Source organism: Ambystoma mexicanum, chromosome 5q, assembly GCF_040938575.1.
Source record: "Ambystoma mexicanum isolate Mex_15411 chromosome 5q, UKY_AmexF1_1, whole genome shotgun sequence".
In the NCBI taxonomy this organism is placed as follows: Eukaryota; Metazoa; Chordata; class Amphibia; order Caudata; family Ambystomatidae; genus Ambystoma; species Ambystoma mexicanum.
The window spans coordinates 520,818,557-520,843,142 of NC_090933.1; the positions used below are offsets into that span (position 1 = coordinate 520,818,557).

The 24,586-nt window shown below is 47.3% G+C and overlaps 1 protein-coding gene and 1 long non-coding RNA gene across 3 annotated transcripts in view; one reads left to right on the forward strand and one right to left on the reverse strand.

Moving 5' to 3' along the window:
• Positions 1 to 24,586, forward strand: part of SPIDR (scaffold protein involved in DNA repair) — a 3,076,965-nt gene that overhangs the window by 1,456,402 nt on the left and 1,595,977 nt on the right. For both annotated transcript variants that reach the window (XM_069621022.1, XM_069621023.1), the window contains one exon: positions 955 to 1,168. In XM_069621022.1, coding sequence (XP_069477123.1) covers positions 955 to 1,168 — 214 coding nt within the window. The remainder of the gene's footprint in view (positions 1 to 954; positions 1,169 to 24,586) is intronic.
• Positions 1 to 24,586, reverse strand: part of LOC138497496 (uncharacterized) — a 405,756-nt gene that overhangs the window by 226,434 nt on the left and 154,736 nt on the right. The window lies entirely within an intron of this gene.

Sequence of the window (24,586 nt, forward strand, 5' to 3'; positions counted from 1 at the left end):
GAGGAATAAAGGTGAACCTGTTTCGACGATACTTTCATAGATCACAATTGTCTAGAAACCTTGTCTGAGGAGAAAAGGGGAAAGGCAGAGAAGGAGGGAGGAGAGGTGGCTGCAGAAGTGCCAGAGGAAGAGCAGGGAATAGCGGGAGGGAGGGGAGAAGAGAGTGAGGACAGGATGTCCTGAGTTTTAGAGATGAAGTGAGAAGCCAGTGCCATCCAGAGGGCCTGGGAAGGGACAGGAGAGTTAGAGACTGCGGCAGGATTGGCCAGTTCCTTGCAGATTTTAGAGTTCAGCCGAGTTGTTAGATGCCGCCGAGACGCGGGCTTGGATATGAGCTCTCTTCTTGTTGAGGACAGAGAGGCGGTATTGCCTTTGGAGCAGGCGGCAGGCCAGTTTGTCAGAGGATGTACCAGAAGAATGCCATTTCCTCTCGGTCACCCTGCACTTGCGTTTGAGGGTGACGAGGTCTGTGTCGTACCAGGAGTTGCACTTGGCTTTGGGCTTCAGTCAGATCCTCATGACAGGGGCAAGGATGTCAAGAGTATCGGATATAGCAGAGTGGAGCGTGGAGAGGGCTGTGTCACGGTGAGAGTCAGCCAGAGGGAGAGGGGAAGTGAGAAAGTGGTGGCGAAAGCCTCAACTGTTACACGCTTCATGGGTCGGATGACCGAGAAGGTGGGTGGCAGTGATGGATGTGGCTTGGCCTGTGGGGTAGAGAGGGTGAGATGTCAGACGATATACCAGAAGCACGCCATTTCCTGTGGAATTAGGCGGCCATGTTCTATGTGCCCCCTGGTGGAGTGCCCCTCTTTTTTTTTTTTTTTTTTTTTTTTTTTTTTTTTTATTGTTTGCTTTGCATGTTCAAAAATAAAAAAGAGTGTTTGGTACTTTATCATGTTTCAGCCTGACATGTGTTACACTTATGATATTATCTCCCATTTACTTGTATTTCAGGCAGCCGATCAGGTGTTTTAATGGTCAAGATATTGAAGGTGCATGAGGAATGCTCTATGCAAGTTGCTCTCTGCGAGCAGTTGGGGGCCTTCCCAGTGGAGAGTTTGCCAGTAGATTCTCCGTCTGATAGCAAACTGAAGGTCCTTTTCTCCAAAGAAACCGCTGCGCACCTCAAAGCAGCCCCGCAGGATATCATCCACATCCACCCTCCATGGTGAGTCAAAAACAATCAAAAGCGCACACTCAGCAGCGACATCAAACATTTAAAAAAAAGACATGTTCTTTTATTCCAATATGCACATCCCTCTTCCTGGACAACGAGCAGTGGGCACTTGAAGCATAACTTTTTTTTTTATTGGAAGAAGACTTTAAACTGTTTCGTCTACCTGGGGGGGACCCAGGTTTAGTTTGGTGGTTTTTGGGGCCCACATGTGGATAACGACATGATGATATCCTAACAGCCTCTTGGGGTTATTCAATTGGGTAGCAAATCTACGTTTTCCACAGTAAATGCCCCTTTAGAGGCTTAGTGAGCTACAGGTGTTGCCAATGGCATTTATGCTGGAAAAATGTGAGGACATACAAATGCTATTGCAATCCAGTTGGCCGAGTGGCTCCCCATCCATGCCTCCAGTATGATATTCATTGAGGAATTGGAAGTTAAACCTATAACGCACCTGATCAAACTGCAGCCTTTACTTTATTGGGCAAGGATCCAAACAACTGAGGGGTGAATGGTTTACAAATGCAACCTCGAAGTGGTTTTGTCCCTGGAAGGGGCAAGGAATCATACTTTGTATAGACCTATGCAGAGCTAGTTGATGGCTATAGGCGTGAAGATTTGTGGCACAGTCCAGATAAGAGAACCAGGTCTGATTTGTCTAGGATAATGGAGAGCTTCTAGGAATTTTATGGGCTCAACATGCTTACCAAGGCCCTGTTGTAACCTAGCCAAGGTCTTTATAACTCCTGTGAGGAGGAAGAGTTGGGCCACTGACACAGGTTGATGGGTTTGTTCAACAATGCCTTTATTTAAGTAATAAACAGGATTGGAAAATGCCTCATAACTAATGAGACAGTCCTTGTCAGAATGGCAAAATTAGCGTTTACTGTCCTGTGTCCAAACCCTATTCTGACCCTCACTCTCTAAATGCTTCAGAATCTACTAGGGGGAAAAATGAAATGTACTTGGCTGCTTTCCTGCAGCCTTCCTCCACTTGGGTTATGGCAAGTTTGAATCAGAAATTCCAGCAACTCAAAACAATCCCAAAATAAAGTTTCACCAAGTTGTAAGTAAGACTTTCTTTCTCATGGCCAGTTTATGACTGGGGAGTGTTGTCCTTCCCTTCAAGCGAATTAAACAATGCTAGGGGGGACAATCCACTTCACTGGTCTTTCCGCTGATGTATTAATTGTGAACAATTATGACATTTGTGGTTTTCCCCGTTTTTACCAGACTTGATATACTTTTCTGCTTATTATTGTCAATCTCTTTAATAGAGTACTGGGACGAGGAAGAGTGCTGTTTGTGTTAGGTAAATGTCTTCAGTGCCCGTTAGACATTTTACTTCACTTTCCAGGCAAGATAGTTGATGTTTCCTAAATCACGGTCAAAACAATGTTCAATCTTTCAAAGTTGTAATAAAGTATGCTATCTTTCAGTTTCCCAGTAGTTTGGGGTTTCTCATATACCAATTATACATGTGTTCTATTGTGTAAACTGTTGTTGTGTTCCAACGATTCTTAACAATAAAGCACACTTTTCTCATCTGGTACCTCGTTATTTGCAGCGTCAGACGGTCTGCCTCACAGTCGCTTTCCTCCTTTCTCAGGTACCTAAAACCTATTCTGAAGGTGGGGCATTCTTCCAAAGTCTGTAGGAATGCGCTACTTTCGGAATACATTTGGCAGTTGCTAGGATGGGTTGGAAACCAACCTAGCAACCGCCACATTCGTTACCTGCCTCTTTAGACTGGTATTCTTGTGGCACTCCTCCAGTTTTATATGTGCGCTAAAGTGGCGCACATATACGGTACCATTTTCGTGCCGTTATTCTAGAGGAGTGCCACAAGAAGCCTTGTTGCAGTGCAGGGTGTATATGAACACTTTCATATACACCAAAGTAAGCAGCTTCAACGTTGCAGGATTCATCGTTGCAGCTGCTTACTTTGGTGTATATGAAAGTGTTATATACAGCTGCTTACATTGGTGTATATGAAAGTGTTCATATACACCAGTGTTCTCGGCAGCAGTTTTGTAAAATTACGAATATGTCATTATTTTACAAAAATGGTGCCGAGATTTCAGGATTGCGCCCGTTAAGTCAAAAACAGGGGCAGTGCTGAAGGTGCACTCTTGTGCACTACAAGGACGCCCAGGCCCACTTGAGAATAGTGGTGTAGCCTGGTCATCCTGATGATGATTTGGTGCAGTGAATCATGCTCTATAGCACGTTCACTGCGCCAAGTTAAGAATCAGGCCCTCAGTGAGCTTCCCGGGCACTGACATTCCCATTCTGGCCTCGCACTGCCGACACCAGTCACTACAATCCCGGTTACACAGAAGTTTTCTCCACACATTTAGGAGTACTGGCGGTCACTTCCAGCTTGCCGGCTGCAAGGTGTTCTGTGTTGGGGATACTTTGTGTCTGTTTTTGGAGGTGGCACCCGCTTTGTATATTCGAATACGCTCTGCGGTCTGATATCGGCTTTGCGATTTCCTGCAAGCTGAGGATTTAACCTCTCTCCAAATGCCACCTGCGTCTGTATACCGGCTTGCACGCCATTCGGCAAAGCCTCCTCTGGAATTAGGAAGGCTATCAGTGTTCCAATACCAGTTTTCTGTCCTTTTCACATGTTGCTGGCATGTAGAGATGGAAGCGGTACCACTGAATGAAGCTCTGGTTTCGGCTGCCTCTTGGGCTTCAACAGTGGTCCTCCACCGATCTCTATAATTATGTCACTTGTTGCGCCTTGTGCTGACAGCGCCTCCTTTCAGGCCGAGTCTCTTGGGGTGTCATCATAAGATTTCACCAATGGCCTCCCACCTTGGGTCGCTGCTACCACACAACAAATGTATTCCCTCAGAGAATCGCCTCTGCATTTCTCCACCTCTGCTCTGCTCTTGCCAGTAGCCAACACTTGTCCTGACACTTGCGCAGCTTCTTTTTCCTTAAGTTAATCTCTCCCTCTCGTACTTTGATGGGCTCTTGCGTTCCTGCAACCACCACTACTACTGCTTCTGTCCCCACAACCACTGCTACTACCACTACTACTTCCACAACTACAACATTCTAGTGGTCCCTCTTCACTTTTTATAGGAAGAGTATTTTTAGTGTACATGTAACTACTTGAATGCTCCTGGTGCATCTCTCCTACCTCCATGTAGGGCTTCCTCGTCACAGTTGGAGCACAAGTTGTTGTGGGGGAATTGGTAAGGATCTCTTGGCCACTGCAGGAATTAATAATTGGGCTAGTGTTACTTTCTGATAAACCAGGACGTAACCCCTGTGTTCGTCACACTCCTAAAACAAGTGAGAGAGAGGTTGTGAACCGTATTTGGGGCAAATGCTGGATCCCAGAATATGGTCACTGTTCATGAAACTTTGCATGGATCTGCTTCCTCTTAAATCAATAGAAAGGAGACCGTTAGAGCTCAGTCGCAGAGACTGTATGTGCCCCTGTGCCAGTAGGTCAGCGGAAATGCCGCTTTATATTTTGCTTCTCTGTTCCTTGTACACCAACCTCAGGAGGATTTGGCTTAAGCATCCTCTGATGGAAGCTCTGATTCGGAGGGGAATAGGAAAGCCCCATATTGCGCTATAGATACCAATCTCCTTTTTGTTACCTTTGGTGTTGCCTTCTTTCTGGTTAGGACTTGTAATTGCTGATCTAAGATGGGATGGGGGTTATAGGTAAAAATAAGGACTAAGACAAATCTCTGTCCCTTGCTCTAGCCTCAGTGGCTGGCATTTGGTTTAAAATAGAGCACGCGTCAATCATTAAGTAATATGTCCATTGATCGTATGCATGTCGCAGCCATGAGCAAAGGTCGTTGTTATGCTCTTCCCAGCATACTTAAGTGAATTTATTATCATCCTGCTGTCTTATAACTATGTAAAGATTTTACATTTTAACTGTGTATCATACTTTTTTGGGTGCATACAACAAATTTGGTTGCTCAATAAGTTATTACCAAACTAACACTTGTGAATTGTAGAATGAGGTCCACACTAGCATTTTAAAATTATTTGAATTATTATTAAATGTACAGCATAAGGCAAGGTAAAGCATGCATTATAAATAAGTCAATGTGCTTTTACAGACTCCTTAGGGATCACCATGCAGATTAGCACAACCGGTACAGTATCCAGCTTTTGGGATAAATCTTGTTAGTTCTACCTATGATCCAGACCCCAGAGGTATGATGCAGCTATTCACCTTATGCAGGTGCTGAATCCTGAGGTAAAAGGGCATGTTCCTGAGGATCAACAAATGTATGCAGTAGACATAGACCCCCATATCCTCTCCTCCATTTGCAGTGCTTGGAGCCTGGGTATGGCACAGGAACAGAATGTCGGATGCCTTTTGAACCTTTATCCACCTACTCCGTATGGATCTGCATCATCCATCACCCCAATATTTTTCAATTACCATTTGTGAGACTAATTTAGACAGCACAAATGGTAAATATAGGATATGCCCTCAGGTCCCGGGAATAGTAATGTATGTGCATAGTGCTCTAGCCTGTGTATCCCTATCGCGCCATACACATCCGGGGAACATCCATGCTAAGCCATTTTACTCCTACGTCCCGTCCCCTTTCCTTCATACTGTATGGGTGTCCCTCGCTAAGGGTGGGAAACTGAACCTTTTTCGCCAGAAAAAAGTCTTCCCCTTTAAATTTCATGCAGGGGCGTGGCCCTGGGAGCATGCCCTTTCCTGACTCCGCCCCCTGGCACCACGCCCCAGCTCGCTTTTCTGCGTCGACGGGAACGGACCACTTCACCAGCGGTTCCCGGGTTAGGCCTCCAGCCTTGTAATTCCACACGCTCTTCCCCGAAAATGTTCTATTTTTCTTTTCTCTCTGTTTTCTCCTATATTTTCAGAGGAGACTCTGTCCTCTTTTGCCACGCTCCTAACCGGCGTATGTCGACGACGGCGAGTTTTATCAAGTGTCCGGCTTGCGTCGGATCACCACGCGCTATGCCTCCGGTGCCTTGCCCCCGACCACTGCTGGGACGGTTGTCCGGCGTGCAGCGTGTTGACCCCGCAAGCGCTCAAGAATCACTTGGCCAGGTGGAGGGAGTTGTTCTAGATATCGCCTCCAGAAGACCTCAAGACGTACGTGAGGGGGAAGACCAAGCCCAAGGTAAGTGCCCTGTTCTCCTCCACACCCCCGCAAGGGCAACTCCTTCCCAAGGAAGCGCATGAGTGGGAGGGGCCTTCTAAGACCAGCCAGAAAACCGAGGCTCCCAGAGCAACCGGCTAACAGGCCGAGGGGTTGCAAGACCCTCCCTGTCCCACCGCTTATGGGCCGCAAGGTTCATGTACCAGGAACATACCGGGGGGCTTTGCTCTAATACCGGGATTATACCTGAGGGGGCGCCTACACACAGCTCGGGGAAGCCTCGCAGATTTGAACCGAAAGCCACTGCAATCATAAAAACAACACAGTTGTAGTTATAATTGCCCTGGTTTTATTTTTAAGTTTCCCGAGCTCCCAGGGAGCTTGGGAAACTGAAAAAGAAAACCACAGCAATCATAAATACAACAACATTGTATTTATAATTGCTGGTGCTTTCGCTTTGAGTCCCCTCGGCTCCCCCAAGACTTGAAACGACGAGAAACAAAAGCCACTGCAATCATAAATACAACGTGGTTGTATTTATAATTGCTGTGGTCTTCTTTTCAAGTCTCCCAGACTCCCCCGGCCAGGGGAGCTCGGGAGACTTAAAAAAAAAACACAGCAATCATAAATACAATGCGGTTGTATTTATAATTGCCTGGAGTTTAAAAAAACCACAAATAAGCACTTACCAGCAGCAGACGGCAGGAAGGATCCTGACTGCATTCTCTGCACTCCAGCAATAATGAAGCAAAAGCCGGCTGTAATAAGCAAAAGCTACTAGTAGGTGGCTTTTGCTTCATTCTTGCCACAAGGGCAAAAAATATTTGACTTTGTGCCTTATTTGCTTAAAACTTTACATAGGAATTTTCTTTACAAATATTATATATATTTTTGATTACGTCCCATTTTATGGGACAATAACATTTTTGAGTGCACTTCCCCTTTAACTTACTATTCACAATTATACATGTTAAACATTTGTGCATCTTTCCATGTTGTGCTGTTTGATGGATTGTGCATTTTAGAATGCTCCAGTGGTGCCAACCATGTACGTTGTGTAATTTCCTGTGATTTCATTGCTATTGAAGATTTTTGAAACTTGAAAAATCCTAGATCTTTTTGATCACAGAATGTTGGCAAGTATGGAATACCTAGAGATTCCTCAGCATCAGGTCGAGCAATCTGAGGCAGGGGTTCTGATCGAAGTGCTGACCATTCACCCTACCACAATAACTGGCATCCCCATGCAGAAGGAGGGATGGGTGAAGCTGCACTCAACGCAGCCCACCAATAAATGCCTGGATGCCAAGTACAAGCAGGTGGAAGGGGACTCCCTCATTCTGTCGGTGCACCCACAACCGCATTCATCAGTTATAGCTGCGGCCTCTCTCTTCCAAGCCACAGTCCTTGTCAGCTGCGGTGACATTGGCGCTCCTTGGGAAGGAGGAAAAGCTGTTGGAGGCATACAGCAAGAAGATTTACTCCAATTGCACACTCCATCTACGCCAGGCCAATACTGACGCTATGCTGGCTGCGGTGAATCAGAAACTGTGGAGGGAGATTGCCGACTTCCTCCCAGTCAGGCGCGCTTCAGGCCCGGACTGACAGAGGCCAAAATTGTGGCCCAAGATATCATGGAGTCTACAGTGGCTCACATAAACAGAGCAGGTAGAGCGATCTGTATCGCCACCGATACGAGGACAGCTTGGGTCAAGGCAACCAAGTTTAACCTCGATCTGCAGGAGTTCATTCTAGATCTGCCATTTGGGGCTTGTTCCACTCGACCACGGATGAGGATCTTGACAAAAAGAATGGCTCTCAGACAGGTAAACCCTTGTCAATCCTTACAAAGTCAGCGCCGAAGGCCTATAGCCAGACTCACCAGTGCTCGGATAGAGCACGTACCTTCAGTGGCTTCAGGGGCTTTCATGAGAGACGCGGCAGATAACCAGACCAGTCTTTTAGCCAGCACAGGCTCAAGCAGCACAAAGCCTCTCACAAGGGGTTTTTCCTGTCCCCCTCCCAGGCACCAGCCTCAAAGGGTAAAAGGTTTTGACAACGTCATCCAGATCCACGAGTCTCCAGTGCGGGGGAAGACGTGTCCTGCACTTCAGGGCATGGCAGGCAAGGTTTGCGGGCCCATGTATCTTCGTGTGGTCTCCAAGGGTTTCTGCCTGCCAATCCCTCCATTTCCTCTTTCCTCCCCTCCACTCCCTCAGATTGCGACAGAACCTCTACTGGCGGAAATCCGCTCGCTCATCACGAGTCAGGCGGTGAAGGAGTTTCTAGGTTCGAAACTAGGCATGGGCTTCTATTCACGAATATTCGCCATTCAGAAGAAGAACCAGTCTAGCCTGAGAGTTGTTCTAGATCTTTCTTCTGTGAACCTTTCCCTACCTTTTCAAAAGTTCAAGATGGTTACTCGAGCTCTTATTATGGAGACTCTGTGCAGGGGAGGCTGGATGTGCTCCCTGGATCTGAAGGATGTTTACCTGCACGTCCCCATGGTTATGGCAGGAACAGCTGTAACACATCAACTGGCTGAAGGTGATGGCCATCTGTCTGGCTATCAAAGTGTTCCTCCCCGTTATCAGCAACAGGTTGGTCTGCATACAGACAGCTCCACCTGTATGTATTACATCAACAAACAGGGAGGTGCCAGGTCCCCACCTCTCTGCAAGCTGTCCATCAACATTTGGGAGTTGGCACTGTCGAACAGCATTTATTTGTCAGCAGTCCATCTTCCGGGGGAATCCAACCTGGAAGTGCACAAGTTCAGCAGGCTTGGGATCGACAACTACAAGTGGCAGTTGAACAAGGAGGTCCTGAGGGGGATCCTTCATAGGTGGGGTCACCCTCAGGTAGACTTATTTGCGACCGTGAGCAACATGATATGCCATCAGTATGTGTCAAGGAAGAGGATCGCTGGAGGATGCACTGCAGATTCTATGCAACGATATGAATGCATATGCTTTTCCCCCATTCTGCTGTTTCACATGGTCATCTGCAAGGTCAGGGACTCAAGGGGCCTCGGCTCATCCTGATAGCCCCCTAGTGGCCGGCAGGTCCTTGGTTCTCGGAAATTCTCCAACTGACGATCAGCCCCATGTATGCCTCCCGTTGGGACCAGCCCACTTAATATCCCAGCAGGGGGCACAGTGTTTCACCCTGCTCTGCAGAAGTTAGCCCTGGTAGCTTGGTGCCTGAACAGATCACTCTGAAGCATTTGCACTTGTCACAGAACAATCTGGCTATCATACAAGGGGCAAGGAGCGACTCTACCAGGAGTCAATTCAGGAGCAAGTGGATGAGGTTCTGTCACTGGGCCAAGACCAACAGTATTGACCCCCTGGCATGCTCACTGGACGATGTGTTGTACTTTTCGGCGCATCTGGCCCACGCAGGTGTGCAGATAGACACCTGCCGTACGTATCTGGCGGCCATAGGGGCATACAAGAACTCCTGAGATGACATTTTCTCCTCCTCCAATCCGGTGGTTAAAAGCATTTGGCAGGTCTGACCAGATTATATCCTCCAATCAAACTACCACATTCGGTATGGGACCGTAACGTGGTGCTAGGCGCCCTGGCACACAAACCCTTCGAGCCCATGGTGTCAGCAGACATCAGGCTGGTTACCATCAAGACTGCCCTTCTGGTTGGCCTTACATCAGCACGCCAAATTCAGGCCCTGGTGGCTTCAGAGCCATATAAGACATTTCCTCAGGACAAGATGGTGCTCAGGACGCACCCTGCCTTTCTTCCTAAGGTCGTTTCCTCCTTCCACCTTACCGAGGAGATAGTACTCCCAACATTCTTTGCAGATCCAAAGGATGAGGCTCAAAAGGTATTGCACTGTCTGGATGTCAGGCATGCTCTAAGATTTTAGCTGGACAGGATGAAGAGCTTCTGTAAATGAAATGCCTTGTTCATCATTTTTGGCGGGTCAAAACCAGACTGTCAAGCCTCCAACGCTTCCATAGCAAGGTGCATAAATATGGCCATTAAGGAGGCGTATGAGGGGCAGCACAGGCCTTGGCTAGCAAACCTGCACACCCATGCCATCGGAGCCAAGTCCACGGTTGTGGCTTTCCAAAGACACATCCCATGGCAGACAATCAGCAAAGCGGCTACTTGGGCTTCTCCATCAGCCTTTTGCAAGCACTACTGCTTGGATGCCAGCGCCAGGTCGGACGCAGCGTTTGTCATCCGCAATTCTCAGAATTGCACTGTCTATAGTCAATCAAGCACACACACAATAAATTGCAAGTAAAAATTAATACATCTAAATGTAACCAAGACTGTCATGGCTGCCCTGAGTTTAGGTTTTGTTAACACATTTTGGCTGTTAGGCCTTTGGTGCATCAGCTTTAGAAACACAATACAAAAATGATAAAACATGTTCAGTATCTGTAGGAACAATAGTTATTGTTTCTCTTGCATTATTTACACTCAATCTCAGTAAGGACTAGAGCTTTGACAGTTTTGGACCAAAAAACACTAAGAATAATATGGGCAGTACTGTTACTTAAATATGAAAGGAAAAATGGTTAGGATGGTTGACTTCCAAACTTCAACTTTAAGGAATATATTGCCTAATAAGAGGGGACCCAGGTTTCAGAAACTACCCCACCCTTGACTGAGTTTGGCCAACTGGATTTAGTTCACAATTCCGATGACACATTCGTCAAGCTCTCATAGATGATCAGAAATTTAGGGAGATTGCTTTTACCCCAACCTATGATAATATAATCTCTGTTTCTCGAGGGACTACATTCATCAATCTAGATCTTGAGGACAACTTTCAGGTTGCACAGTTTTACACACCCCTGCCTGATATAATTATGTAGCCAGGCTAAAACTTTGTTTCTCTAAGCTTCTCCTGGGGTGCTCTTCTCAGATTTCTCTACATTATGCGAAGAATCCTACAGATCCCTCACTGAATCCTGCCTAAAGTGTCCTCTCGGGTGTCCAGGGAAAGCCAGGTCTTCATGATCCTAACCCTGGGGGTGGTGTACTGTGGGAGGAGACGGGGCCCATGGTGGTGAGGAAATCCTGTGGGATGAGATGTGTCAAGGGTTTTGACCCATGTTGAATCAATAGACTGGGTAGATGTGGGGATGAAGTGTCGCCGTCCATTATTCTATCCCAGAACAAACTAAATCAATAGACTGGGTGGATGTGGGGATGAGCTATCGCCGCCCACATTCACGCCAGAATAGGAGAACCGCACAGTTTGTGCGAACACCAAAATGGTCGCCTAACCTTCCACCCACCAGTGCGAGCGTGATGGGCCAGGGGTGCCATGAGTGGAATGTGTGCCAAAGGAAAAACAGCAGTGTCTGTTAGCTTAAAAAGCCCTTTGAAATCACCTTGGTTTCTCGGAATGCAAGCTCAAAATGCCTATTTTCAAACATTGCAGGATATTCAAAAATCTCACTGAACACCAGCAGACATTTGTCAGAATGATGTTTTGTGTACATACAAAATCTGGAAAGAAAAAGAGCCCAAAACCATGTTCATAACAAAACTGGCTGAGCTGTGGAGGTCAGCAGCTTAAGTTAAACTGAACTGAAAACCACTAAAATCGAAATGTTTAAATTAAATGAGGGACCTACTTTTGAGTGTCACATAGTTTGTAACTGTTGAAATGTCATAGTTTTGAACTTAGAAGCAGCATTCTAGCTGCATGTATAAACATTGTCAGTTTGATTTGAATGTAGAAAACTGGGAACAAAAAGTGTCATTTAGCTGAAACCTGGCTTAATGAAACTGGATTCTGCCTGACAACTACCCCCGACAGGAGTTGAAACTGGATCAACAGCTGTGTTCCCAGGCCTGGCTGCATTCTGCTGCCCCACAAAAAGGAGGTCACATGGCCCTGTTGATTGAAAGGGGAGTGGCAGCTGGGGACTGCAGGAAATTGAACAATGGGCCTTCTTTGGCTCAGGCAAATGTTATATTGGGGGGGCCGTAAAGTGGCTTCCTCTTGGGGGAAACTGGGAGGGGCAGTGCCTCTGCTAGCAGCTGAGCTTGGGGGAAGTGGATAAACCAGTTATTCCACCATGTGATGTGGGAAGCCACACCCCTTTTTGACCAGAGCATAATTTTAAAAAGATAGATAACGCATAGTGCGGACTGGTCAAAATTATATAAGTAATATCATTATTCTTGTGATTTTTCTGTGCACGTTTTAAGAGGCGTTAGGACCCTGTGGTGTATTCTGGGGGTTGCTAGCGGAAAATAGGGTCTTACTCCAAATGTCTGCATGTTAAAAATCTGACACTTTATCATCTGAAACCCATATCCCTGGTGCACATTTGTGTAAAATCTGGAAAGGTTTAGAGGTTGTTATCTGGATGAAAAGGGGAGAATTCTGTCATCAGTGGACACGACATCGTAACAGGGATCGGATGGTTTGGTGCTACAGAAAATATGTTAACTGGACCTATAATAAGAGAAAAATGGTACATAGATAAATATGTATTTGAATCAAATATAGATTTGTGGGCAAATTGACAGGGGAGGATCCTCCGACCCATAAGCAGACCTTATCACTCTGACTCACATTTCTTTCCCCCAATCAAAGGAGAGAGGAGGAACTGGCCAATGACAAGTAGAGAGGGGCAGGCTCAGTTATGCCACACACACACCCACTTCCAAAACACATAAAAAGAGACTGCTGGGACAGGTAGAGACATTCAATTCCATTTTCTGCGGGACGCTCTGCCGGGAGACTCCAGACTTCACATCCATCAATCTTCAGAGACCAGGAATTTACTTCAGAACTTAAAGCAAGGGCCTAAACCCACAAACTGAGAACTCTTCTCAGCAGGCCTCAGCATCCGTAAAATCAATTGCAAACTATTCCACAGCCGGGCGAGCTGTTTGAATTCTTTGCCAAGAACAATTGCCAGAGACCAGACCAGAGATCCAGAGAGACCCAGACCGCTGTGAGCAGAACCGGTGCCTGATTGACCCACCGTATCCAGAGAGGCTAGACCAGCAGAGCAGAGCTGACCCAGACGCTGTGAGCAGAACCGCCCAGTCCAGTCCAGTTGACCAGATCTGTGACGAGGCCCATTCATTTCAAAATTAGGAGTGAGTATCCGCCAGAACTGTGCAGAACCCAATCTTAGTTAAAATATTCTAATCCAAGCTATTTTAACCTAATTAGAACAGCCTCCTAGAAATCGTGTCATCTGTCATTTTTAAAGCTGCACAACTGTCACCTGTCAATTCTGCAGCTGCAAGCTGTCACCTGTCATTTTGAGTTTTACTTTAAATCCGAAAATCTACCTTTATTAAATCATCTGTATCTCCGGAACCGTTTGTGCTAGGAACGAGATTTAACTTTCATCTGAAAGCTTAGAATCTAGGCTTCCTACTCCCTATACTTTTTCCGTAATCGCGAGACACGCACTCGCGAAATTTACCGCGATTTGCAATTTGGCCCGATTTCTTCATCTGTAGAAATCAGCAGCTTTTTGCTTCTCTTTGCTAAAATTCGTTTGCAATCTGCTAATCATTCATAGAGTATTGTTAAAGTGAGCCTGAACTAATATAAAGTAGCCATCACCTACCCTGAACCTCTAGAGGGAATTAAAAGCAATTTTAGCACCTTTTAACTTCCTTGCAAACCACATTAAAGTAATTCGCCTGTGTTTAAAACTCATCCCTGTTTTCTCTAAGCTTGCTGGGGGAACTGCAACTGTGTATTGCATTATAAAGTGTGATTTGTTGGGATTCTTGAAGACTGTGTGCTCTCCTTCCATTTCTTGTATTGCATAGGGGGGGAGTGAATTGTCAAAAGAAAAAGTGATCATATTACCTTTTGCTAAAATCATAACCAGTTATTTCTGTACTGCATTTTATTCCACCTTGCATTTCCTTGAAACCATCAAGCATTTTCAGATACCTCATCCTCTACACTACTCCTAAGTAACCAAATCAGTGTACCCCTGCAACATTTCCATTGTTGATCACGGTCATATTCTGAAGTGTGATATCAGTTATCAATTTATTTATAAAGTGTGATAGATATATATTGTTGAATTGTCCAAATAAACCTTTTAATTTGCAAAACAAACCTACTTCTTGGCTCAGTGGGGTCAGGGGGATTCTAAGAGGGGGGTGTTATACAAGGGTTGTCATCCAGAGTACTGAACTGGATATAAAAATACATCAATAAGGGTTTTCCTCAGCATCCCAGACTAGGCATTGACTTAGCTGTAGTGTTGATTGAATATCGCTTACAAAAGTGGGGGCTTGTCCGGGATATTCTGGGTTAGATTTACCACTTGTGCAGATTAATACAGTGTGCCAACTGACCAGATACACATATCCGGTTAGATCACCACGCTGTTTTACACTGTGAAAGCATCCCTCAAAGGAACGCTCTAAGGAAACGGTCTGTTTTGCAAAATAAAATACAAACTTCTGTAAGTCAGGAAGGAACTCAAATTCCAGAATGACGACCTTGGTAGATATGAAAATAGCCAGAGAGCACTTCTTACATAAGCTATTTGTGAGAGGTGAGTGGACTCATCAGGACCAAACGGTCTGGTTGCAGGCAATCGTGCAACAGGTCACTGAAACAGGGTCAGATATATGGAGAGATCAGGGTCCATTACATAAGGCCCTGAGTGAATTATATATGGCTTCTAAGGCCAAAGATTAACACCATAAGATTGCTGGGATAGCGGCATATTTGTATCTATATATGGGAGCCATGCAGGACAAATGTGCGGAAGGCCAAGATATGGCAAATAGGCAACAGATGGTGTTAGAAAAGGCCCAATCTGACCTGGTCTCTTCTGAGCAGAGGCTGCAGAGGAGCCAGGAGTCAGAAAATGATAGTAGGCAGTATATCATTAAAATAAAAGAGGACATGGATATACTGCAACAGGAAAAGACAGACCAAGATACCAGAATTTTGGCTTTGCAGAAGGAGCACCAAGACAGTTTGGACTCCTTACTGCAAAGCCAGAAAAAGCTGGAGCAACAGATCAATTTCAACAGGGCATGCACAGAGCAGGTAGCCACCCTGCAATTCCAACTAGACAGAGAGAAAGAGGAAAGCAATAAATTGATTTTGAAAGACCTGGATACCCAGGCAGAGTTTGATGAAGAACGCCAGAAAGCTGGTGCCTTTCAAAGGCAGAGGGGCGACCTGGCGTCACAAATGCAGGCTCTTGGTCAGGAAAGGGATACCTTAGGCCAGGAAGTCTGCCATTTAAAAAGAAAAATTGAAGAAAATCACTTGGCCCTCCAGGGGCTGGGTGACCTCCAAAAAGAGCATCAGGGCTTGCTAGATCACACCAGGAGGGTGGGGGAGGCTCTGGCAAGAAAGGAGCAGGCCAGTAGGGATGGGACTGAGGAGGTAACCCTCCTGCAGCAGAGACTAGCCCAGTACTCCAGGACCAATCAGGAGGCACAGAGAGAGAATGATGCTCTCTGCCAGCACAATGATAGGCTCCAGCAACAGGTAGCCATGCAGGAGAGACTGATAGTGTCTAGTAAGGCCTTAACTGAGGAACTGAAAGCGCAGGCTCTTGCTTTGCAACAGGAAGGAGGGGCGGATAGAGATGAGGTTTGGTGGGAAAGAGAAACTCCTGAGCATAACCTCAGGAGCCCTAGTACCAGAGGCCTTCATCTCTCCCAGTCCCTGGGCTCTGCCACCCCCATGTCCCCTCGCGCACATGAGCCCAGGGCCACGGGAATGGCAGATTACTATCCAGATAGAAGTATGGGGCTCATAGGCCAGTACCTCCCAGGAATGGATGGGCGGGCATCCGGGTATGGGCACCCAAGCACAGTGCAATTTAGTGGGGAACCCCAGGAGAGTAGGCCCATTAAGGGCATCCTGAAAACCTCTGCCCAGTTAGGTCAGTGGGGGGGCGGTACCCATCAAATCCTGGCAGCAAGGAGGGATCTGAAGACTCCTCTGAGCATTACAGGACACAGGAGACCAGGTCCCCACCTTCTGCCAGCCATTCCCAGGCTCGCAGAATCCGGGAAAACCTGGAAGATCAGACAGGCACCTCTGGGAGCAGCGCTTCTGAGTCGGAGGATGAATGGACCAGGGTTACCCGAACCAAAAAGGCCAATAAGGCAAAAAGGGCCTTGCTTAAGGACCCATTGAAATAAATAAAGGCAATAAGGAGTGTCATCACGCCTTATCATAAGAACGCCAAGTATTCTGTTTGGGAACACTTGGAGCACTATGAACAAATGATGGAGACTTTCCATTTGAAGGACAGCCAAAGCTGTATTCAATATGTAAAGTGGACCTTCTCACCAGAATACTCCAGTTTCTTTGCGGGGCTGGAGGATCAAAACCATTCAAGGTGGTCCACATACAGGGCGGCCATCTTGAAACATTTTTCTGTGCACAGAAATCCTCAAGAGGCTCGCAAGGCAGCCTACAATTTGCAATGTGGGGAGGATCAGGCCCCACAAGAGTTTGTGCAAGAATTAAAGCGTGCTTTTGCGCAGACCACTAGAAGGGTGAGCACGGATAGCAGAGAATTTATCAATACGTTTTTCCATGCCTTACCAAAATACATAATGACCCAGCTCGTGAGAGATTTTCATGAGAAAATATCTTTAGACTGGGTCATTGAACAGGCTACCCGGATATATGAGGTGCAGAAGCCCATCGAAAATAAAAATAATGCGCCGAAAAACCCCAAAGCCAACAGCACCCCTGCTGCTGCCAAGGTGGCAGAGGTAAAGGTTGCCCCCGTTTTAGATTTCGTGATGGGGGGCCTAAAAACCTGCCTGCACCAAATAATTCACAGCCCAGAAGGCCCTCGGGCCAGTCACAGACAGGGAGTCAAGGATGTAGTCCCACAAATGGGGTCCCCCGCTCCCCTGACTATGTAAGTCCCCGCTACAAGGGAAACCGACCAATCCTGGGTTATGTGTGGACTCCTCCAGCCCAAGGGGGGGAGGCAGCCAAGCACCTAACCCAGGGAACTTCCCTCCCAACTTCCCACAGGAGGGCAGAAATTCTCCAAATCCTGGGCAGAACTTTTTCCCCAGGTATCCACCCAATTTTCAGCCCCAAAATCATCCATCCTTCTTTCCCCAATTCCCTGAGCCCAGACAACCTAATCCGGGAGAGGGGAGGCCAAGGGTGGAGGGGTACCAAAATCTTCCCAACCAGTGATACTACCAGAGAAGGGATAGCTACCCTTCCCGGGATCAGCCTAGGGGAGAAAATAGAGCCCCGTATCAGCCTGAGCGGGTTTCACAACTTGAGCGCCAGGTCCAAAATATGGCACGGGATCTGGGTCGCATACTGAGGGCTCACCAGAACCCTCAGATGAGCATGCCACCACAGACTGCCCCAAACTCTGGACCTGGTGATCCAGAACAATGACGGGGCAGCACCCCGATAACCCACCGGTTCCCAGGGAGGAGGCACAAGGGGAAGAGGGGTGTAAAGCCTTGGAGGAAGCTTCCTTCCCAACTTGTAAACAGCCCCTGGAAAACCAGGCACCGGAAACAAAATCTCCTGCCCCTGAAAGCCTGCCTCCCAAGGAGCAGAGGGGGGATAGGAGAAACAAAGGACCCGAACAGACCCACTTTGTGAAGGGGGTACAGGTCTTCCAATTTGAGGGAGAGGGATCCCAAGAGGATCCTGGGGAAAGGATCTTCTCCTTCAGAGATGGGTGAATTCCTCCCAAGGAAAAATGGGTCCCAAGGGATGCCAATTCAGACTGGGGAGATGTGGAGACTGAGCTACAGCCGCCCATAATCTCATCCCAGAACCGACAATACCAAAATCCCAAGGGTCAAACCCATCCTGATGACTGCCTCCAAAAAGGGGGGGGGGGGGCGGCCCAGAACCTCAAACCATTTCCAGTTGCCAACTTTTTCTTTCAGATTCCCCAGGCTCTCCACAGAATTCTGCCCAAATCTCTTCGCTAGCAATGTCCAAAACCAGAAAGTTAGCACACCAGTTGTCCAAAAATGTGCATTATCTGTGCCCCCTTGAGGAGAAGGAGGGAAGATATTATGCCCCAGTACAAGTACACAGGCAGGGTACGATTTCGGCACTGGTGGACACTGGATGCCAAGCTACCCTTCTGTCCAAAAGGGCCTTTGATGAACTAAATGCAGGAAGGGGAGAGAATTATCGTATTCCTCTCACCTCTCTTCCTGGACAACTGCAGAACTTTGACGGGAAGGAAATTCCTGTCGAGGGGACTGCAGATTTGGACATCACAATTGAGCGACACAAGGTGAAACACCCGGTCATAGTAGTGACTCCAGAGGGCATCCCTTGTTTACTAGGGAACGACCTCCTGAGAAGGTTGTCACCCCCAATAGATTGTGTAAACAAGGTCCTCTGGACCCAGACTAGCCGACCAATAAAATTAAAACAGAGTGTCAACCATGTTAGTTTAAATGGCACCTGCCAAATGGCTGAACAAAAATCTGACCAAGTAGAATTTTACTTCCAGAACAACCGAATTCCGGACGTGACAGTAATAGCAGTAGGACAACAGACTGGTGATGGGGGGGTCCTCTCTATTTCTGAAAATCAACCTTCCTTCCATTTTAAGGTGGTATTCCACACTGGAAGGAAACACCCTGAAATTCTTTACTAATCCACAATCAGAAACTCCCACTCCTATAGCCCAGAAAGATGTGAAATCAGCTCAGAGCCTGGCTGATATTCAGCAAATTGGAGAGCAGTTGTTCATCCCTGTTCAGTTAAATGATGGGAAGGACTCTGTTCTCACCCGAGTGTGTGTGAACAACGGTAAGAGCTTCATCAGCGAAGCCATGTTCCACCAACTCCCACAAGATCCAGCCATTCCCACATTTAAACTGATAGACAAATGGGAAATGGACCTGGACGCACCTAATTCCAAACATCTCCTGCCAAGCAGGGGTATGCTCAAAATCTCCATTGGCAACAAGAGCATAGTCCATAATTGTTGGGTTGTGCGAGACGTCACTGCCACCTTTTACTTAGGCAGTGACATTCTCAATCGCTTTGCCATTAGTTTGGACCTAATAAACGTCAAAGCTTGGTCCCGATTAGCGGATAATCCCACGGGCTTTGATGATCCAGAAAAAGCATTTAGGTCAGCTCAATTGCTACCTTATGCAGTTGAAATTCAGATTAAAGAGGAAGTCACCATCCCAGAAAGGACCCGACAATTCTCCCTGGAAGTGAAAGTTAAAATAGGACAACAATTGAAAAACCCTGATGCTTATATACATCTAAATGCTTCTCTCCAACAGCAAGGGTTAGGGGTAAACCCAACAACATTAGTCAACATAGAACATGACACCATTCCAATAGAGGTGGATAACAGCGACTTAAAGAGTATTACTCTAGCCGCAGGCACCATCATTGGAATGGCGGTTGATGACCGACATTTCTCCATTGATTTAGGAAATGAACTGTTAGGACCGATCCCCAAGCACTGTTTTGACAGTGACAGTGAGGCAATACAACACCAGACAGGATTTTCACCCGGCATGGGGGGGAAGTTCCTGGTGTACACTTCTTGCCCTTATGGTAAGGAAGATGTGACTTGTGACTTCAGGAGGGATGAGGTGATTTTCCAGGTCCATGAGGACTGCCTTTCCCACCTGAAGCCTCCAGTCCAAATCAGCACTCTGACCAGGGACTTCTCCACCCAGCTGGAGGAGGCCGCTGAGATAGCCAAACCAGAAGTCTTTCCAGGCTTCAGGCAGATGGTGGAAGAGAGAGTCAACCTAGCTGATGCCTGTGTGACTCTGGAACAGAAGCAAAAGTTGAAACAAGTTTTCTTGGATTTCCAAGATCACTTTGCGGTAGACTCATATGACTGCGGTCGCACCGACATCCACACCACAACAATTCCCACGGACCCTGGAATGACTCCAGTGTTTGTGAAGCAATATCGCTTGCCTCTTGCATCCATGGAGTCCCTTACTGAAATAATTAAGCACCTGGAGTCCCGGGGAATAATCAGTCCAGTCCAGAGCACTTTCAATAATCTGGTGTTGGGAATATTGAAGCCAAACGGCCAGTGGAGACTCTGTGCCGACCTTAGGGAGCTCAACAAACGAGTCCATACTTCCTGATGGCCTCTTCCCTACATTGACCAAGGGCTGGCCCAGATCCAGGGGCACAGGTATTCACTGCAATAGACCTGACCAATGGGTACTGGACCGTGCCTGTCAGTAGGGAGGACCACTACAAACTGGCTTTTACCTTTGGGGGCCAGCAGTACACATGGACCCGGACTCCCTTCGGATACCTCAACTCCGGCAATGAATTCAACATTTTCCTACATAAGGCCATGCCCGACCTGGGTGCGAGGGGTAACCTGGCTTATGTAGATGATGTCCTCATCAAAAGTTAATCTGTGGAAGAACACATAGCAGAGATCCGTTCTGTTCTGACACAGTTGAGGGCCGCCGGAGCAAAACTTTCCTTCCAGAAAGCACAGTGGTGTAGAACCCGTGTTAATTTCTTGGGGCATGAGATTACTCCTTAGGATCTCTGTCCCCAAGAAAAGAAAGTGGAAGCACTTCAGAAACTGAAAGACCCCACAACTCTGTGGGAACTAAGGAGCCTCCTTGGACTGACTAATTACAGCAGAAAGTTCATTGAAGGCTACGCAAAGATCACTAGACCCCTGATTCATCTCTTGAAGGGGGGGGTCAAGTGGGAATGGGGTCCAGAACAATCCGAGGCAGTAAGACAACTCAAAAGAAGCCTCTCACAAGCGCCTTGCCTAGCTTACCCTGTCAGAAACAAGGAGTTCTTCCTGGAGACAGGGTTCTCTAATACATGCTTGACGGCAGTATTATACCAAAAGCATGACAAGGTCAATAAAGTAATCTCCTATGCGAGCAAAACTTTATATTCTGTGGAGGAAAAATTCAACGATTGTGAGAAGGCACCCCTGGCAACGGTGTGGGCATTGAAGAATTACCGCCCGTTTATCCAGGGGGACACATCATAGTGGAGACTCCACACCAGCCTCTGCAATACCTCCAAAGTGACAGAATCCGGGCCGGAAATGTGAGTAATTCCCGAATTACTTCCTGGATTCTGTCAATGCAAGGCTTTCCTGTAGAGGTCATATAGAGCCAAAACAAGAAGAGTCCCCTCGCGCAAGGTCTGGCTGACTTGCATGATTGTGCCAGAGAAAACTGTCTTGAGGACAAAAGTCTAAAAATCAAGGACAACATGGAGGCATACCTCAATTCCCCACACAAAGTCTTTGAAGAAGACAAGTGTGAGGGAATGCCCACTGTCTATGTGGATGGATGCTCGTACCATGTTGACAACAACGGGGAGAAATAACTGGTGGCCGGAGTAGGGAATGCATGGGTGAATGAGTCCCCAGAACCCTCCGCTGGATACAAAATTGGTCCCCGAAGTAGTCAGGTGGCAGAATTGATGGTTGTGCATCAGGCCATCCTCACTGCTGTCCAACTTCAACTCAACAAACTGGTCATAATCACAGATTCGGATTATGTACGGAACGGGTTCGTGGAGCACCTGGTAAATTGGAAAACCAGAGGCATGTTATGTGCATATAACAAACCCCTGAAACATGGGAAGCTAATCCAAAATATTGATGATCTGGTCACATCGAATGGGATGACCATCTACTGGAAAAAGATCAAGGGTCATTCCAAAGTAGAGGTGTCATGCCGCGGCGGGGATGGCGGAAGTGGAACCGCTGGCGGTTCTGTCCGCCGTAGCATTCCCCTCCTCGTCTTCTGCTACCGCTCTAGTCATTGTACGCGTTCGTGACCCGGAAGTATAAATCACTTCACTTCCGGGTCGCATACGCGTTGCAACGTTTCCGGATTCCCTCCTGAGTTGCTGCCGCTCCCGTACCTGGTGATATTCCTGCCTTTCTGCCTTTCATTTTCGCTGTTTCCACACAGCTGTGTTCCACCCTTGTTCTCAGCCTTGTGCATTGCCTCGTCCTTGCCCAGCCATCTCCTCTCCTTAGTTCGTTTTCTTATTGCTTCATCTTACCCCTTCCTCATCCCTTCCCTGTTTCCCTTCTTCCTTCTTTTTCTTCCTTTTTTCTCTCAATTGGATCCACCTCCTGCCAGACCTGTGCCTGCCTATCGGACTGCCTGTGTATTACCCCTTGTGACTATATTGGATCTACCTCCTGCCAGACCTGTGCCTGCCTATCGGACTGCCTGTGTATTATCCCTTGTGCCTATTTTGGATCTACCTCCTGCCAGACCTGTGCCTGTTTACCGGACTGCCTTTGGTTCAATCCTTGGTTCCATTATTGGTATCTCTGCTTACCAGATTCTGTGCCTGCTTTTCGGATTGCTCTCCCATCAGCGAACTCACCTCCTGTGATCATCCACCTGAAATACTACATCTAGGGGTTTTTTGTGCCTTCAGGCTTTTTTCCCCCTGTGAGGCGTTCTCGGTAGGATAACCCCCGCTGCCCCTATTTAGTGGCACGGTGGCATCCTATCGAGGGCGTCCTTATCTTCACTAGAAAAAAGAGAAGCCTCCACGACATAAGGACGGAAGGATCAAGCAGAAAGAGGAAGGTGAGGAGTTGGGGGAAGGGGGAGAACTCGACTTTTCATCAGAAGAAGAAAACATAACAGACATTCTTGACAGTTTGCAACGCCCACAAGAAACTGAGATGGCAACCCCCCAGCAAGTTCAGGAACTTATAGCCGCCGTCCAAAACCTTAATTTGGAGGTTCAGAACCTTAAGGCAACCAACGCAGCATTGCAATTAAGAATGAACGAACGGGAGCGACCCTCTGCAGACCTACCTTCATTCCCTTTGGTCTCCGGCAAATTTGATGGATCGCCGAAACGAGTCAAGGAGTTCTTAGATGCTTGTAATCTCCACTTTTCCTTCCGTCCGCAGACCTTCACATCGGATCATGCCAAAGTAGGATTCATGATTACCCATATGACGGGTAATGCCCTGGCGTGGGCCACCCCTTTGGTTAACCAACCAGATCCTGTGCTGCAGAACTATAATGATTTCAAGACCCTGCTGCAGCAAACATTTTTACGCACAGAAAGTACTTTTTTGGCCTCTGAGGACCTCTTAGACATCTCCCAGGGAAATACAGATCTTCTCTCCTATATCACTAAGTTCAAACAGATAGCCGCCGAAGCTGGCTGGCAGGAACAGGCCCAATATACCATCTTCCGTCGAGGGTTGAGAGAGGATCTCAAGGACGAACTTGCACGTATCGACCGTCCGTCCTCCTTTTCGGATCTCATCACGGGCGCTCTTCGGATTGATTTCCGGCTCTCGGAACGACGGTCAGAAAGAAAGAAGAACAAACTCTACAGTCTCTCTCCATTAGAAGCCCAGTTGCCTTCTTCTCTACCACCTTCACGTCAAAGCAAAGAGGAACCGATGCAGATCGGTACTGCTCGTGCACCACTCACCCCGGAAGAGACGAAGGAATGGCAACCTGTGTATGTATTGTGGGGCCTCTAACCATTTGTTACGGAACTGTCCTGACGTCCCTCCGAGGCGTTCGGGAAACGAGCACCCTCGGTGAGCATTGGGACGCACTCCCGAGGGGCCATTTCTAGTCCTTACGCAACTTTGTCGATAGCATCTTCTGGTATACTAGAGGATTCTAGGTTGATGGTGCTGTCTGTCACTCTTACTGTGGGTAGGACCGTGGTCCCAACTCAGGCTTTACTCGACTGTGGTGCAGCCGGCAACTTCATAGATACCTTGTGGGCTAAACAAAAAGGAATAACACGCCTGGCCAAACCGGAGGATCAGAAAGTCGAAGGAGTGGATGGTGAACCTTTTGATTTCCGGCATGATTACACACACCACAGAAGAACTACACCTACGTATCCAGCAACATACCGAAAAGATCTCGTTTGACATCATCCGAGCAGCCCATTTCCCTATTATACTAGGGATAAGCTGGCTACGAAAGCACAACCCTCACATCGACTGGGCAAAGAACGTACTCAGTTTTCGGTCCACCTTTTGTAGATCCGAATGTCTGCCTGAACCAAAATATGAGGCAGTATTAACTACCAGTGTTTACGACTCCAGACTCATACATTGTCTTCCACATCATCTGCAAGAATACGCAGAGGTAGTGACAGAAAAGAAGCCTAGCGATCTTCCTCCCCACCGACCAGAAGACTGCTGTCTGGATCTTGTTCCTGGTGCACTGGTCCCGTTCGGTAGGATGTTCCCTTTATCCCTCAGAGAAAGACACTTCCTCCGGGAATATCTGGATAACAATCTGGCCAACGGGCTTATAAGACCTTCAAAGTC